Here is a 13805-nt window from a genome sequence, read left to right on the forward strand (position 1 = left end):
ACATTTTAATATTGTTATTATTATTATTATGGTCTTGTTTTTATAAACGTTTCCATGCCAACAATGGTGAAAACACTGTGGTTTAGAATGAGAGGACGATCGTTGTGTTTCTGTAGGCTTACAGACAAAGCTCAACAACATTACAAAAGAAAAAGGCTCAGCATAAAATCTAATAATGTATTATCTATTTAAATGACGTCTAGGCTGCGTTCACATTACAAGCCACGTTGCTCAATTCTGATTTTTTTTTGTTCAGATCGGATTTGAGTCACATTTGTGATTACAAGCGACTCTTACATGTACCATGAGATCCAGGAGAAGGGAAATCTTTCAGAAATCTCTCAGAAATCTTTCAGGGATCTCTCTGGAATCTCAGGAATCTCTCAGGGATCTCTCAGAAATCTCACAGGGATCTTTTTGAGATCTCTCAGAAATCTCTCTGGAATCTCAGGAATCTCTCAGGGATCTCTCAGAAATCTCTCAGGGATCTTTTTGAGATCTCTCAGAAATCTCTCAGGGATCTCTCAGAAATCTCTCAGGGATCTTTTTGAGATCTCTCAGAAATCTCTCAGGGATCTCTCAGAAATCTCTCAGGGATCTTTTTGAGATCTCTCAGAAATCTCTCAGGGATCTCTCAGAAATCTTTTAGGGATCTCTCAGAAATGTTTTTGCGATCTCTCAGAAATGTTTTTGGGATCTCTCAGAAATATCTCTGGGATCTCTCAGAAATCTCTTAGGGATCTCTCAAAGATCTCTTAAAGACCTCTCAGGGATCGAGGAAGGCGTGCATATAGACTGTTTTCTGTTCTGGCACCTTCTCGGTGTAATGAACTTCCTCTAGACGTCTGTAAAGCCGAGTCACTTGCAATCTTTAAGCGACGACTAAAGACCTATCTGTTTCTTAAATATTTGGAGTTAAAAAAAAAAAACAGTATTTGACTGGTGATACTTAGTTAGTAATTTAGGAATCCAGTGTGTAAGGATCTATCCAATGACGCATAAGATCATCTGTCAGATGCCTAAATGTAAATGTCTGGTCCGGAAGAAAACCAGACGGCTCACTTTAGCTGATTTAACAGCTGCTGTGAAAATCCCTGCACTGCCGGCGCTGACCGATGACATCAGCGAGCGCCCGACTCATGCACAGAGGCAAAAAGTCACAAGATTCCACTCACATGACCACTCATCGGATGTTTATCCGATCTAGGTCCACGTACCCGAAAATTTACTGAGATCCGATCTTTAAAAAAAAAAAGGTCAAATTTGTGCGCTCAGTTTAAACAGCTTTAAAACTCAAACCATTAGGATAAAAAAAAAGCGAAATCAGAATTGTTTTGTGAACGCGGCCTCACAGTCGATCAAACCCTCAAGCCATCACTAAACACACCACGTTCATTTTATCCTGTCCTTTCTATTCATCTTTTGTTTTGTTTTTTTAGATTTGCGTAACATTGAAGGACCTCAGTGTAATGACTGTGTGTGTGTGTGTGTGTGAGAATATAAACACTGTGTACTGTTGTAACTCTCTATGCTGTCACTAATAAAATGTCAATGCATCATTATAATTTATTAGCTAACGCAGATGGATGTCTAATATGAATATCATGTTTTTAAAAAGGCAATCTGATGTTCACCTTCTGACCAATCAGATTCAAGAACAACGTGTCACAGCGCTACGATGTCATATATAACGTACTGCTCTCGCCTGTGTGTTTCTCTCGAATCCCAGAGTGGTGGAGAGCAGCCGAAGCTCACGGGCGGAGTCCAGCGGCCTTCTTCCCTCCGTTCCTAGGCCTGCCCCCGCTGTTCGCCCCTCCCCTACAGAACCACGAGGCCACGCCCTATACGTCTAAAACCCTGAGCAAAAGCAGCCAGGGTCCTAAAGGTGAACAACGCCGAGGTTGCAGAGCTCAGCACCCGAGTCCGTGCGCGCCATACCGTAACACGACGCCTAATCAATGATTCGTGGAAATAATGTCGGATACAGAGCCGGGGTTTAGTTCAGTAATCCGGTTTCGCGTGTTGCGAGACGGTCGAGGATAATTCCATTTCTTGTCTCTTTTTTTTTTCGATCAGTCTTCCTAATTTGTAGTAATTATCAACTCGATACAGTCTGGTGTCCAGTTTCATATGAAGACTAACTGAATTTCAGTTCGGTGATTAAGTAGATCTGTGCTTCAGGGCATGGCGTGTGTGTGTGTGTGTGTGTGTGTGTGTGTGTGTGTGTGAGTGTGTGTGTTTATATCATTAATGCATGTTTGGGAAAAAGCAAATTTTTTAAATGATTTTTAGCAAGTGAAATATCTGGACATATATGAACATTTAATTTTACAGCGGTACCTCTGAAGGCGAGCTCTTAAGGTGAAAATCCGTATTGTAAAACACATTTTCCCATAGAAAAAATGTAAATGCAGATAATCCGTTCCAGCCACCCAAAAATATAACCAATATTACCAATTTCCAACACTATAATTAATTATATTTTTGCGTATAAAACTATAAAAATATTTAGAAACAACATGTAAATTAAGTAAAATATTAAATAATTATACATTAAACCTCACTTAACCTTGATTTATAATTCCTCTTGGCCCCAGCTGCTTTAAAGACCAAACTGAAAGCGGCTCCCTTTTCTTTTTGCTAACATTCTTGTGTCCCATGGTGCTATGTCTTCATTAAATTCTGGACTAAAAAATAAAAAATAAACTTGCTTCATCTGGCTTTCTACTGATGCAAACAAGTTTTGAACGGCTCCTGGTCAAACACGCACCCGCATGTACGCACAACTGGTTCAGTCACGCTCGGTATGCCGAGACAAATTTCTTGCAAAATTTTTGTTCTTTTTGGGAAAATTCTCATTCGTATGAAACTTCATATGTCATCAAAATGTCAGATTTAATAATAGCACTGCATGCATGTAAATACATTTTTTAAATTACATTTTATTTTTTTTATAACACTGGTTTACAACTTTTTTGCATCACAATAAACAGCTGTGCTCACTTTTACGTCACTATTGTCACAGAGCACAGCTGTTAATTGCGTTTGATTTGAGGAAGACTGGCCCGGAAAGTCGGCCTGTTTAAAGGACAGGGAAGTTGAGGTAGAACGAGGTCAATAGGTGGTGGTGATGCAACTTACAGTTCAAGCAAAGACGCAGAGCGGTACTGAGAGGGAACATGTAGAGGAGATAGTGTGTGCGGAAAAAAACCCGAAACAGCTGAGTTTGAGACAGAATAAGACGAGATAAAATGAAGGAAGGAAGCGTTAGACATTATTTTTTAAGGAAGGCTGGACTGGAAATCGGCTTGATGAGGGAGAACGAGATGTAACGTTGGCGGTATTGTTACCTACTGGATTCCAACCGCCCGGTCATTAAACAATAAAAGAAGAAGAATATAAAGAAGATGCACAGAAAAGCAAGATTAGCAAGACAGACTAAAGCGAGATGAACTACATGGTACCTTACTTTTATTTATTCTAAATAATATGACCCGATTGCTGACACGGTTCGCACTCGCAGCATTTTTTTTTCATCCTGTCCGTACTGTAAAGTGGTACCGGTCCAGAAGTATCAGAAAAGGTTTACGAGTACGAGTACATGAGCACAGTATGGCCCTGATACCTGTTACTGGTATCTCAAACGATTAAGGCTCTGGGTTGCTGATCGGAAGGTCGAAGGTTCCCCTAACCCTGTCTGCTCCAGGGGGCGCTGTGTCTTGGCTGACCCTGTGCTCTGACCCCAACTTCCTAACTTGGATATGCGAGATTTTTTTTTTTTTACAATTTCACTGTGCCATAAGGTCCATGTGACGAAAAGCTGAATGTTTATTTATTTAATTTTTTTTTGCAATTTTACCTAAACTACCATGGCTTTAAAAAAAAAATTATTATAATTCCTAGAATCGGGTGCATGTGAATATCGGCTTCTGTATTTCTATACTGTGGTCCCTCAAGGTCACATAAACCTTGAATAAAGCTGAGACTAACATTTTTTTCGATCCGATGTCAATCTCCCAGGTGTTAACGGAGCTCTGAACGGCAGCATGGTCTCTCCGTCCACGACAAAAGGCAGCGCGTCAGCGTCGTCCTCGCCCGCTCTCAACACCTCCAGCGGCAAGCCCCGCGCCCGCAAGGCCTCTCATCACGGCAACAGCACAGGAGAGCTCCAAGAGAAACCCTCGCAGAAACCGAAAGAAAAGGTAAAACCCCCAGAGGGCGTTATTACAGGTCTTTATATTGTTCTTCATCTTGTAATTTCTCGTCATCGCCAAAAAACGAAAGCTCGGCTTCATCGGACGCTAGAACAAAAATTCGGATGTGTATCGGAAAGCAGGAAGGCGAAAATAAATAGGAGTGAAGAATTTTTCGCTGACTTTCTGCAACATTTTTTGGTTTGTTGTTGTTGTTGTTGCAGTGGTGATCTGATTATAAACACATAGTCATGCTTTTCCCTGCCAGAACCGGCTCAGTAAAAGTTTATGACGTGTGTCTGTCGTGCCGCGGCTACACTCGAGTCCTGTTTAATCACATCTGGGATCATGCCAAGCGGGTCTCATTACGCACGTTAACAGGAACCGTGTGACCATGTCGTCAAACTGCTGGGCTTTAAATGCGTTTTTTTATTTTGTTTGTATGTATGTTGTTTTTTTTGGACATTGGACTCTGTAAGTTTTGCATTTCGCAAAACTTTTTTAGAGTTGTGAGTTTTTAAGGAGTTTTTAATTTTATTTTAAACCACACCACGTGTTACAGACCCCCGTAGATCAGACTGTATCAGCGCTCGTAATTTCTTGATTCTGATTCGACAGGAAGCATCGATTTGTTGGATTGCTCCGTAGTACCAGCTGTATAAAATTTATGAAAGGAATCTCAAGTGTCAGGTTTTAACAGGTTTTGCGTGTTCTCATTTACAAGACATGGAGGTTTCAGGCTCATCACATGATGTTAAGTGTGAGATGTCATGTGTGTGTATCTGTTCAGATTTGAATAAATCTGAACAGATACACACACATGACATGCTCTTGAATAAATCAGTATAAAATGTTGTTGTCTAAGAGGAATAAAACACCTGCTGGCCATTTTTCAGCATTATACCGTCTCACTTCAAGCAATAATCATTTAAACTGGAAATTATTCAAATTTATTTATGAGTATTGATAATAACATTGGTGTAAGCTTTAAGAGGCATTTGACCTTTTTAAGATTTTTTGAAATTGTTGCTTAAATTAAAGCATTTAGTACAAGTTTAAAAGTATTTTTTTCCCAAGGAAATTCTGTAGTGTCCGTAACCATGATCCTAAATTCATGTTGCAATATCTTTTTGCATTTTAGAATAATGCACTTGTTTAGGTTTATGTCTTTTCATGTAAAATTCAAATTGGCCAAGTTTCATCTGAATGAGCATTAAGATCACTGAAAGATTTTAATTCGAATAAGTTATGGACATCTAGATGAGACGCTTTTTAGCACCAGTACCACATTTTGACCGTCTATCTGTCCGGTTCCTTGTTTAACTTTGGTTGTTGCTGTAGAAACCGCGTAAGAAGCAGACAGATGGATCTGGCGCGAGCGACAGCGAGTCAGGATCATCTTTGGACAGCGACATCGAAGGAGTCAGCAGCAGTGACCTGGACGACCTCGGCGAGGAGGACGACGATGACGACGACCAGAGTAAAGACAGCGAAGAGTCCGACTCTGAAAAAGAACCACAGAAGAAAAAGAAATTGAAGGTTCGCTCAGTGTAACTTTGTCAAAACGTTAAATCGTATTGCTCTGATCCTAAGCGCCTTTCCTTCTCCCTGATGGTTCCGCAGGTCGTGTCCACAAACCTGCGGCCGAGTAAAAAGGAACAATCCAGACCGGCGGAATCTTGGGACCTCCGGGAGGGCAGCGCCACCCCGGAGGCCCGCTCTCAGTCCTCACCGCTCGTCGTTTCCAAATCCAGAGACAGACTCGCACAGCCCACCAGCGTCATCCAGTCCACCGGCCTCGCCATTAACGCCAAAACGCTGGCTCTGATCGGCGAACCGCTGCATGACTCCTCCCCTCCGCGCCTCAGCTCCTCCCCTTCCCGACCTCTGACCGTCACCGCTCATCAACCGATCCCACTTTCTCTTTGCTCCTCCCCTAAACCGCTCTCGGTCCCTTCCCCTCCCAAACCCCTCCCTCTGTCGTCCTCTCCCAAACCACCAGCTTTGAGCCCCTCCCCTAGGGCACGGGGCTCCGCCCACAAGTCTCAGGCCCCGCCTCTGGACTCGCTGAGCAGCAGGAAGCTTCTGGAAGGCTCACTGTCCCACATCGCCGACTTCAGACTGAAACAGGTGGGCGTGCGCACACAACCTGCGCTAAATTGATTGATAACCGGGTGAAACTCGGCACCGCATTAAGGAGGAATTAATCACACGTCCGTTTCATCGTTTAGGTTTTTTTTTTCATTTAGCAGAAAAGCAAATGAGCTCCAGCAGTTCTTCCATGTAGCAAGAAAGCCAATTTCGGACGAAGAGTTTCAGGACGCAGTTGGTATTCAGTATCCGTCTCTCTGTATTGACCAGCCCTCTATGAAAAGGTCAGAGAGAGAGAGAGAGAGAGAGAGAAGGGATGAAAGAGCTCTGCTTTTCCATCCAGGCTCTTATCTCTAGCATTGGGTTCCCCACTGCGTAATTCAGTTTTGTAAACGAATGCAGTAAGCTTCATAAAAAAAATTCCTCCTCTAAAAACCAACAAGCAATTAACACTGAAACTTCCTACTCCTAGATTCTTAGCAAATGAGTCCAAAAAATAACGGATTTATTCCCATCCTTTCTTCTGTAAGCATGAAATTACCGCTGAAGAGGCTAATACCCGTTCTTCGTAATCGGCTAAAGTGGGTTTTATCGCGCGGTCATTGTACTGAACAGTCTTAATATTGGCCTGCGCTTTCGGGTTCCATTCATTCAAAATTACCGTTCAGGCGTCAAACACGTGTTTACCGACGTGAGACGGGAAACAGAACCAGAGCGACGCAGAAATCTAGAGCTATTGAGCGGACCGCGCTGAATAGAGTGAGTGTTTCTGCTCCTCTTTTTTTTTTTTCTTCCTCTGCTCCCGGTGGTGAGTGGCGCTTTAATGACGGAGACACTGCGAGCGACGTCTGCTCCGGACTCTTTTGTTCCCAGAACTGATGAAGAGCCAAACTGAGTCACAGCGCACACAGCCGTCGTGTTCCCCCACCCCCTAACACACACACACACACACACACACACACACACACACACACACACACACACTCCATCAGCGCCTATGCCACATGACAACCAGAGCAATTACCACATTTCCGTCCAGCTTTTCCTTTTTTAAAAGCTTTATTTTGTCTCTCTTTCTCTATATCCTCACATTTTAATCTTTTTTCTTTCTTCCCTTTTTTTGTTTTTTAAATCCAGTCTTTACTTGCGCAAGACCAGGAGTTTCCGCTCCAGCTCAAGAAGCAGCAAGGCCTTTACAAGACCTCGAAGGGTTCCACGGGGATATCCTCCTCTTCCTCATCCTCTTCTTCCTCCATTCTGCCTCCCAAATCCTCATCAGGTCGCACCAAGCCTCCTGCCGCTCAGGTCGTGGCCGCGTCGCCAGGCCTTCTGCTCCCTCAGACAATCCTGGGCCTGGGCCACATCAACGGCATTATCCAGAGCTCGGCTCAGGACACCCCGCTAGCCCTGACCACCAAACCTCGCTCCGACCTGCCCGTCAACCTCAGCATCGGCGGCAGGAAGGACATGTCCGTGCCCACCCCACTGCCTGCTCTAGTACCCGCGTCCGCCCTCCCGGCGCGGCCTCGCGCCTCGCGCAAAAACAAGACGCCCAGAGCCCTGGAGGCCTGGAAGGACGTTTCCCAGAAGCACTTGGTGAAGTCGCTTGTGGACATGTTCCATCAGGGAGCGGGAGAGCAGGAGACTCCGAGCAAGAAGGACTCAGACGAGTCGGCCGAGGACGACGACGACGATGAGGACGACGACGACGACGTGGATGACGAGGAGGAGGACGAGGACGAGGAGGATGACAGTCTGTCAGGTTTGTAAAATGTCCAAGAAGCAATCTGTACGTTTATTCTTTAGTTAATTTGTCATACATGCATAAGCAAGGAAGCTCAAGAATTACTTGTCATCTATTATGCGCATTTAAAAAAATGTTTATAAAAAAAAAAAAAAATTATTTAAACACTCTCAGAGTCAGACAGTAACTCGGACAGCGAGCTGAACGGCTCAGCGAGGAAGAACAGGGACACGACGGAGACGGAGACCGACTGCGAGAGGACGCCTTTGAAGCTCGGCAAGAACCTACCCCTGCTCACCTCCGCCAATTACAGCCTGCCTGACTGCTCGCCGCTCAACCTCCAAGTCATTAAGCCCTCCGGTGTGGCCACGCCCACCATCCTGGGCAGCTCCGGTGCCTTGACCTATCACAGCTCGCCTTCCTCGTCATATTCCGTCGGCACCTCTCCAGGTAATCTCCGATCGGGAACACGAAGCGGCGTGAGCGGCCACACACTTAATGTAACATTAACATTGCGGCGCCCACAAGATCTATTTTTAGAAGGCTAAATTGCGTTCGTAGGTATCCAGCGACGCTTTGATAGATTTATTTTTCCTCAAAACGAACACATTTCCTTCTTAATCTCGTTATCTCCGCCGCACACGAGAACCGGTCCGTACTGTAAACGCGGTAGCTAATGAGGACGCAGTGTGTGTGTGTGTGTGTGTGTGTGTGTGTGTGTGTGTGTGTGGTTTAACGGTAACCTCCGAGCCATGTTTGGTTGAACCTGTTGGCCCGAGTTCACACACTCATTACGGCTGTTTGGCTGACTCCGGCTTTTTTTTCCCCCTTCTTCTTTTCTCTTCCCAGGGAGATTCGTTAAACAAAATACTCGCAAATCCAGCAAACATGTCAAGCCCGTGGGTTTGTTCTTGGCCGAGTTTCAACAGAAAGAAGAGCACTTGTTGCTTTCTCTCACTCCCACACTATGTGTGTTTGTTCATGTGCGTGCACGCGTTTGTGTGTGTGTGTGTGTGTGTTTGGGGATTGTGTTTGCTCTGGCTTTGAGGAACGTGATGATTCGATGTCAGAGGAAGAAGCTTTCAGGACGGTGAAAAGCTAATGGTGTGAACGCCATATTGACTGCAAGTCCCGTCTTCTACTGCGCCAAGCTGTTCACTTTGCTGCTCGGGATGTGTGTGTGTGTGTGTGTGTGTGTGTGTGTGTGAGGGCGAGCTTGTTTTTATGTCATAGCGGGGACTTGGGGAAAATATCTGGCAGTTTTGATCTTGTGTAGACATTTGGCTCGTGCCAGCGGTTAAAGCTGTCAATCAATCTCCTAGATTTCGATCTGTGGGGTTGCCATTACAGTAATAATTCATCACGAATATCCAAAGTTGCCATTGCAGTAATAATAACAACAATAATAATAATAATGTGTGTGTATATGAGCGTGTTTCAGTCTGACTTTCTCTCTCTCTCTATCGTGTTGTAGGATCCGGGAAAAGGAAGCGCGTTATGAACGAAGATGATCTAAAGACTCCTTTAGAAATGGGGTATGTGTAACAACATGACTCAATCCCTCTCTCTCTCTCTCTCTCTCTCTTAATAATTTCCTTTTATTTATTTATTTATTTTCTTTTTTCTTCGTTCTGACATCACGTCTCTTCCCGTTCCTTCGCTCCAGCTGGCGGCGAGAGACCAGGATCAAATCCACCGGAGGTCGTCTCCAAGGAGACGTGGCCTACTACGCGCCCTGCGGCAAACGGCTGCGGCAGTACCCCGATGTCGTGAAGGTAACCCCCGACCCTTCCACCCCTTTCTCCCCGCCGCTCGCTTTTAGTACCCACAAATCCCTCCTCAGGCAACCCGAAAAATAATTATAATAATAATAATAATAATAATAATAAAGAAAAGAAAAAAACCTTCACCCTTCCAGTAGCTTCCCCGCTACTCCTCCTCCTCCTCCTCCTCCTCCTCCCTCTCCCCCCCTGTGTAGTTTAGCTTTGCTGTGTTAGTGCCCAGCTTTCAGTGTGCTACTCCACTTCCTGATGGCTCTCTGTCTCACCAAACGTCATTATTATTCTCTCTTCTGTAGTATCTATCCAGATACGGAATAACTGACATCACACGCGATAATTTTAGCTTCAGTGCAAAAGTAAGGGTTGGTGACTTCTATGAAGCCAGAGAAGGACCCCAGGTGAATGCCTTTCATCTCTCTCTCTCTCTCTCTCTCTCTGTCTCTCTACCCCTCTCTCTCTCTCTCTCTCTCTCTCTTTCTCTCCTCTTGTCTATTTCTTTATTTTTCTTTGTTTTTTTATTTCCGGTTGTTTTTTCTTTCGCCGCTCACCCCCACCTCACTCTTTTTCTGTCGCTTCCATCTCGAATCAAAAGCGCAAGGAATTTCGATTTGAAGCCCGATTTTACAGACTAAAAGTCTCCTCCCATTATATCAGGAAGCCATGCGATAATCAAAGCTCTCATTACCTCCACAGGATTGTTATCTTTCTCTTTCTGTTTCGTGTGTTGGGATCATGGCTAATATTTACTCTAAATCTCTAGAATTGCTGATTTTAAATTATGATTTTTTTTTAAATGTATATATATATTTTTTTGCACTAATATCTTTGTGTTATAACTTCACTAGTCTGTGCTTTATACTGTAACATTATTGCTTATTATTAACGAAGATAGCAAGACAAAAACGCATCCCTCATGCTGCAATCTGATTGGTCGGTTCGCTCAATTCCCGTACCACCCCCCCCAACCCCTCCCACCCCCACCCCTACCCACTTCAGGGTCTGCAGTGGTGCCCGCTGAGCGAGGACGAGATCATACCACGCATCAGAGGCATGGAGGGCCGCAGGGGTCGGCCTCCCAACACCGAGCGGCAGCACGCGTCCACGGACGGCGAGGGCTCCGGCTCGCGCCGCAGGAAGGGTCGCCCGCCCAACGTGGGCCACACGGAGTTCCCCAGCCCGTCCGAGGCCAAGCTGCTCCGCAAACTAGAGGCTCAGGGTAACACTAAGCGTAAATCTTAGCTGCGCACGTTATCGCTAAGACCTTCGCCTAAGACAAAAGCCTCACCTTGTGTCCCGGTGTGTTTTAGAAATCGCCCGGCAGGCGGCGCAGATGAAGCTGATGAGGAAGCTGGAGAAGCAGGCGCTCGCTCGAGCGGCTAAAGAAGCTCGAAAACAGCAAGGTACACCTCAAATACGACGGGCCGTAAATGGCCTGCTGTTCATCTTGAAGGGTGTCAATAGTTTTGCAACCGAATGTAGTTGTGTGCAAAATGATTAATTTTTTTTTTTTATGTTTGTTTGTTTGTTTGTTTGTTTTAGCCATCATGGCTGCGGAGGAGAGGAGGAAACAGAAGGAGCAAATCAAGATCCTCAAACAGCAGGTCAGTGTTTCTAATTAAGCGCCTGACTCCGGTCGGCGTCCAAAATGCCTGATAGTCCCTCTTCCAGTCCTCATTCCTTATTCTTTATGCATATATAATACACACACACACACACACACAAGGAGTAGGTCTTAGAAGTCTGAAAAGTTAACCGAGTTCCTCGAAACTTTGTGCTCATCACTGACTGACAGAGTCGCGTCCTCCGCTCTGCACGAACCGTCGAGAGTTTTGCTAATCCTGCCATCCGCGGCTTCGTTTAAATGCACGGCGGCGCTTTCAATTAACGCACACCCTCTCTCTTCTTCTGTCCGAGCAGGAAAAGATAAAGCGCATTCAGCAAATCCGGATGGAGAAGGAGCTCCGCGCGCAGCAGATTCTCGAGGTATGGACTCACTCTGGGGGGACGTGAAGGGAAGAAGAGAGGAGAAAGAAAAAAAAAACAGAAAGAAAAAAAAAGTCAAGAGATAGAGTTGAAATAAGCTTAACATTCTGCAAATACACACGACCACCGCTGCACACCCGGCGTCTGTTTAACATGGAGCACACGCTCCGGCGGAATTGCTCTCCAGCATTTTAGGGGTTATGACTTCTGCATATTTATATATATATATATATATATATATATATTTTTTTTTTTTTTTTTCTTTCCCTCGTTAAATTGGTTTTGGTGGACAGCTTTTGAATATTAAATTTGCTGCCTCGTGTTTTCTCAGAGCACGGTTTAAATTAGACATAAAAGCTGTTTTTTTTTCCCTCTCTCTAACAATAACAGGTCTTGCATAAGTAGAAGGAATAATAAAAAAAAAAAAAACGATGTTTACTTTCCGCAGCCAATTATAGAAGCCTGAAAAGTGTTTTAGGAGAGAGAAATCAAATTGGAGCTGACACGGTTGGGAAACCATTCTGAACGGGATTTCTTTCTGTTTGTAATTACACATTGAAATTTCCAGCTAATTCTCAGACGTGCTTTCTTTTTTTTTTTTTTATTTAATAATTTTTTTTACGTTCAAATTGTTTGTGTTTTTTTTTTCTTCCTATCCATCTCTCCTGCTGCCGTTTGTCAAAACGAGGAGGAATATTGAATAATTTTTAAAGATCCCTGGGCTGATTCTGACAAGACCTGACGTACTCGTCGCAAAGGTTCTCAATCACTGACTCAGTGTTGCGTAACTCTCCGATTAGCACAGCCTCCAAATGCCATGTAGTGAATAGCAAGCAGCAAACACACGCACACATGTGCACGCTCACACACGCCATCCAGTGAAGGTTGGTGTGCTCTTATTAGGTGAGGATCCTCTCTCTCTCTCTCTCTCTCTCTAAAGCACATCGATCACAGCGGCACGCAAACAAGTCAGCCGTCGCAGCGCCGCGTTTTAATTTGCGTTTTCGCAACAAAAAAAAAAAAATTTGACCTGAACCTTTTTTTTTTTTTTTTTTTTTTGGCAGGCAAAGAGGAAAAAGCGAGAGGAGGCTGCCAATGCCAAAATCTTGGAGGCGGAGAAGCGTTTAAAGGTCAGTGTGTCTGGGTTTCGGAGGCCCTAACCTCAGACTCGGACCCTCAGTCTGAGCCGTACAGAGAAGGGTTTCTCACCATCCGATTGGCTGAGGGGAAATCACATGACTGGAAGGAGGACGCTCACGCTCGTGTAGCTACACCGTGAAAAAGATTGTCGAATCAAGAGTACATGTACTTACAGTTTCTGGTCATACAATAAACTAAATCTAAGATTAATAATATATTTAGACATGTTTTACTACTTAATGCTGTTTTGCTCCTCTATAAAAAAAATACTGAAAATCTAAATAAATAAATAAATAAATAAGCCTTAAAATAGTAATATATATTACTATTTTAAGGCTTATACATTTATTTATTTAGATTTTCAGTATTTTTTTTAGTAATATAGTATATATATATATATTTTAAGGCTTATTTATTTATTTATTTATTTAGATTTTCAGTATTTTTTTTGTAATATAGTATATATATATATATATATATATATATATATATATTACTATTTTAAGGCTTATTTATTTATTTATTTAGATTTTTAGTATTTTTATATATATATATATATATACTAATTATATATTTGGTTTTCTGCCATATTATAATACAATACAATAATGAAAGTAAAAAGGACAAAAATTTCAGGATTTCTTTTTCCCCTTTTTTATTTTGTACAAACACACACACTGGACACCTGGACTGTAAACATCTATATATGATGAGCAAAAAGTGAATCTCTTACCTTTGATAAGACCATGAGCTTGCAGTGTAACTATCAATTAGCAACCTGGAGGTTTTATGTATCATCTGCATCATTTTATACTTTATATATCTTTTTCTCATAGACATTTATATGAAATGGAGTATGGATTTTAAAAACCA

At 43.4% G+C, this 13805-nt stretch overlaps 1 protein-coding gene across 17 annotated transcripts in view; it reads left to right on the forward strand.

Annotated features, from left to right (window-relative positions):
- baz2ba (bromodomain adjacent to zinc finger domain, 2Ba) overlaps positions 1 to 13805 on the forward strand; it is a 95892-nt gene that overhangs the window by 61280 nt on the left and 20807 nt on the right. For 10 of the 17 annotated variants that reach the window (XM_053498671.1, XM_053498678.1, XM_053498685.1 and 7 more), the window contains exons 5-18: positions 1730 to 1885; positions 4021 to 4202; positions 5535 to 5732; positions 5817 to 6323; positions 7422 to 8046; positions 8203 to 8478; positions 9503 to 9563; positions 9695 to 9803; positions 10106 to 10207; positions 10806 to 11025; positions 11117 to 11209; positions 11349 to 11410; positions 11727 to 11792; positions 12857 to 12922. In XM_053498671.1, the coding sequence (XP_053354646.1) occupies positions 1730 to 1885; positions 4021 to 4202; positions 5535 to 5732; positions 5817 to 6323; positions 7422 to 8046; positions 8203 to 8478; positions 9503 to 9563; positions 9695 to 9803; positions 10106 to 10207; positions 10806 to 11025; positions 11117 to 11209; positions 11349 to 11410; positions 11727 to 11792; positions 12857 to 12922 (2723 nt within the window). The remainder of the gene's footprint in view (positions 1 to 1729; positions 1886 to 4020; positions 4203 to 5534; positions 5733 to 5816; positions 6324 to 7421; positions 8047 to 8202; positions 8479 to 9502; positions 9564 to 9694; positions 9804 to 10105; positions 10208 to 10805; positions 11026 to 11116; positions 11210 to 11348; positions 11411 to 11726; positions 11793 to 12856; positions 12923 to 13805) is intronic. The other 7 variants (XM_053498675.1, XM_053498677.1, XM_053498683.1 and 4 more) reach the window with 3 other exon arrangements.

Source organism: Clarias gariepinus, chromosome 6 (assembly GCF_024256425.1).
Source record: "Clarias gariepinus isolate MV-2021 ecotype Netherlands chromosome 6, CGAR_prim_01v2, whole genome shotgun sequence".
In the NCBI taxonomy this organism is placed as follows: domain Eukaryota; kingdom Metazoa; phylum Chordata; class Actinopteri; order Siluriformes; family Clariidae; genus Clarias; species Clarias gariepinus.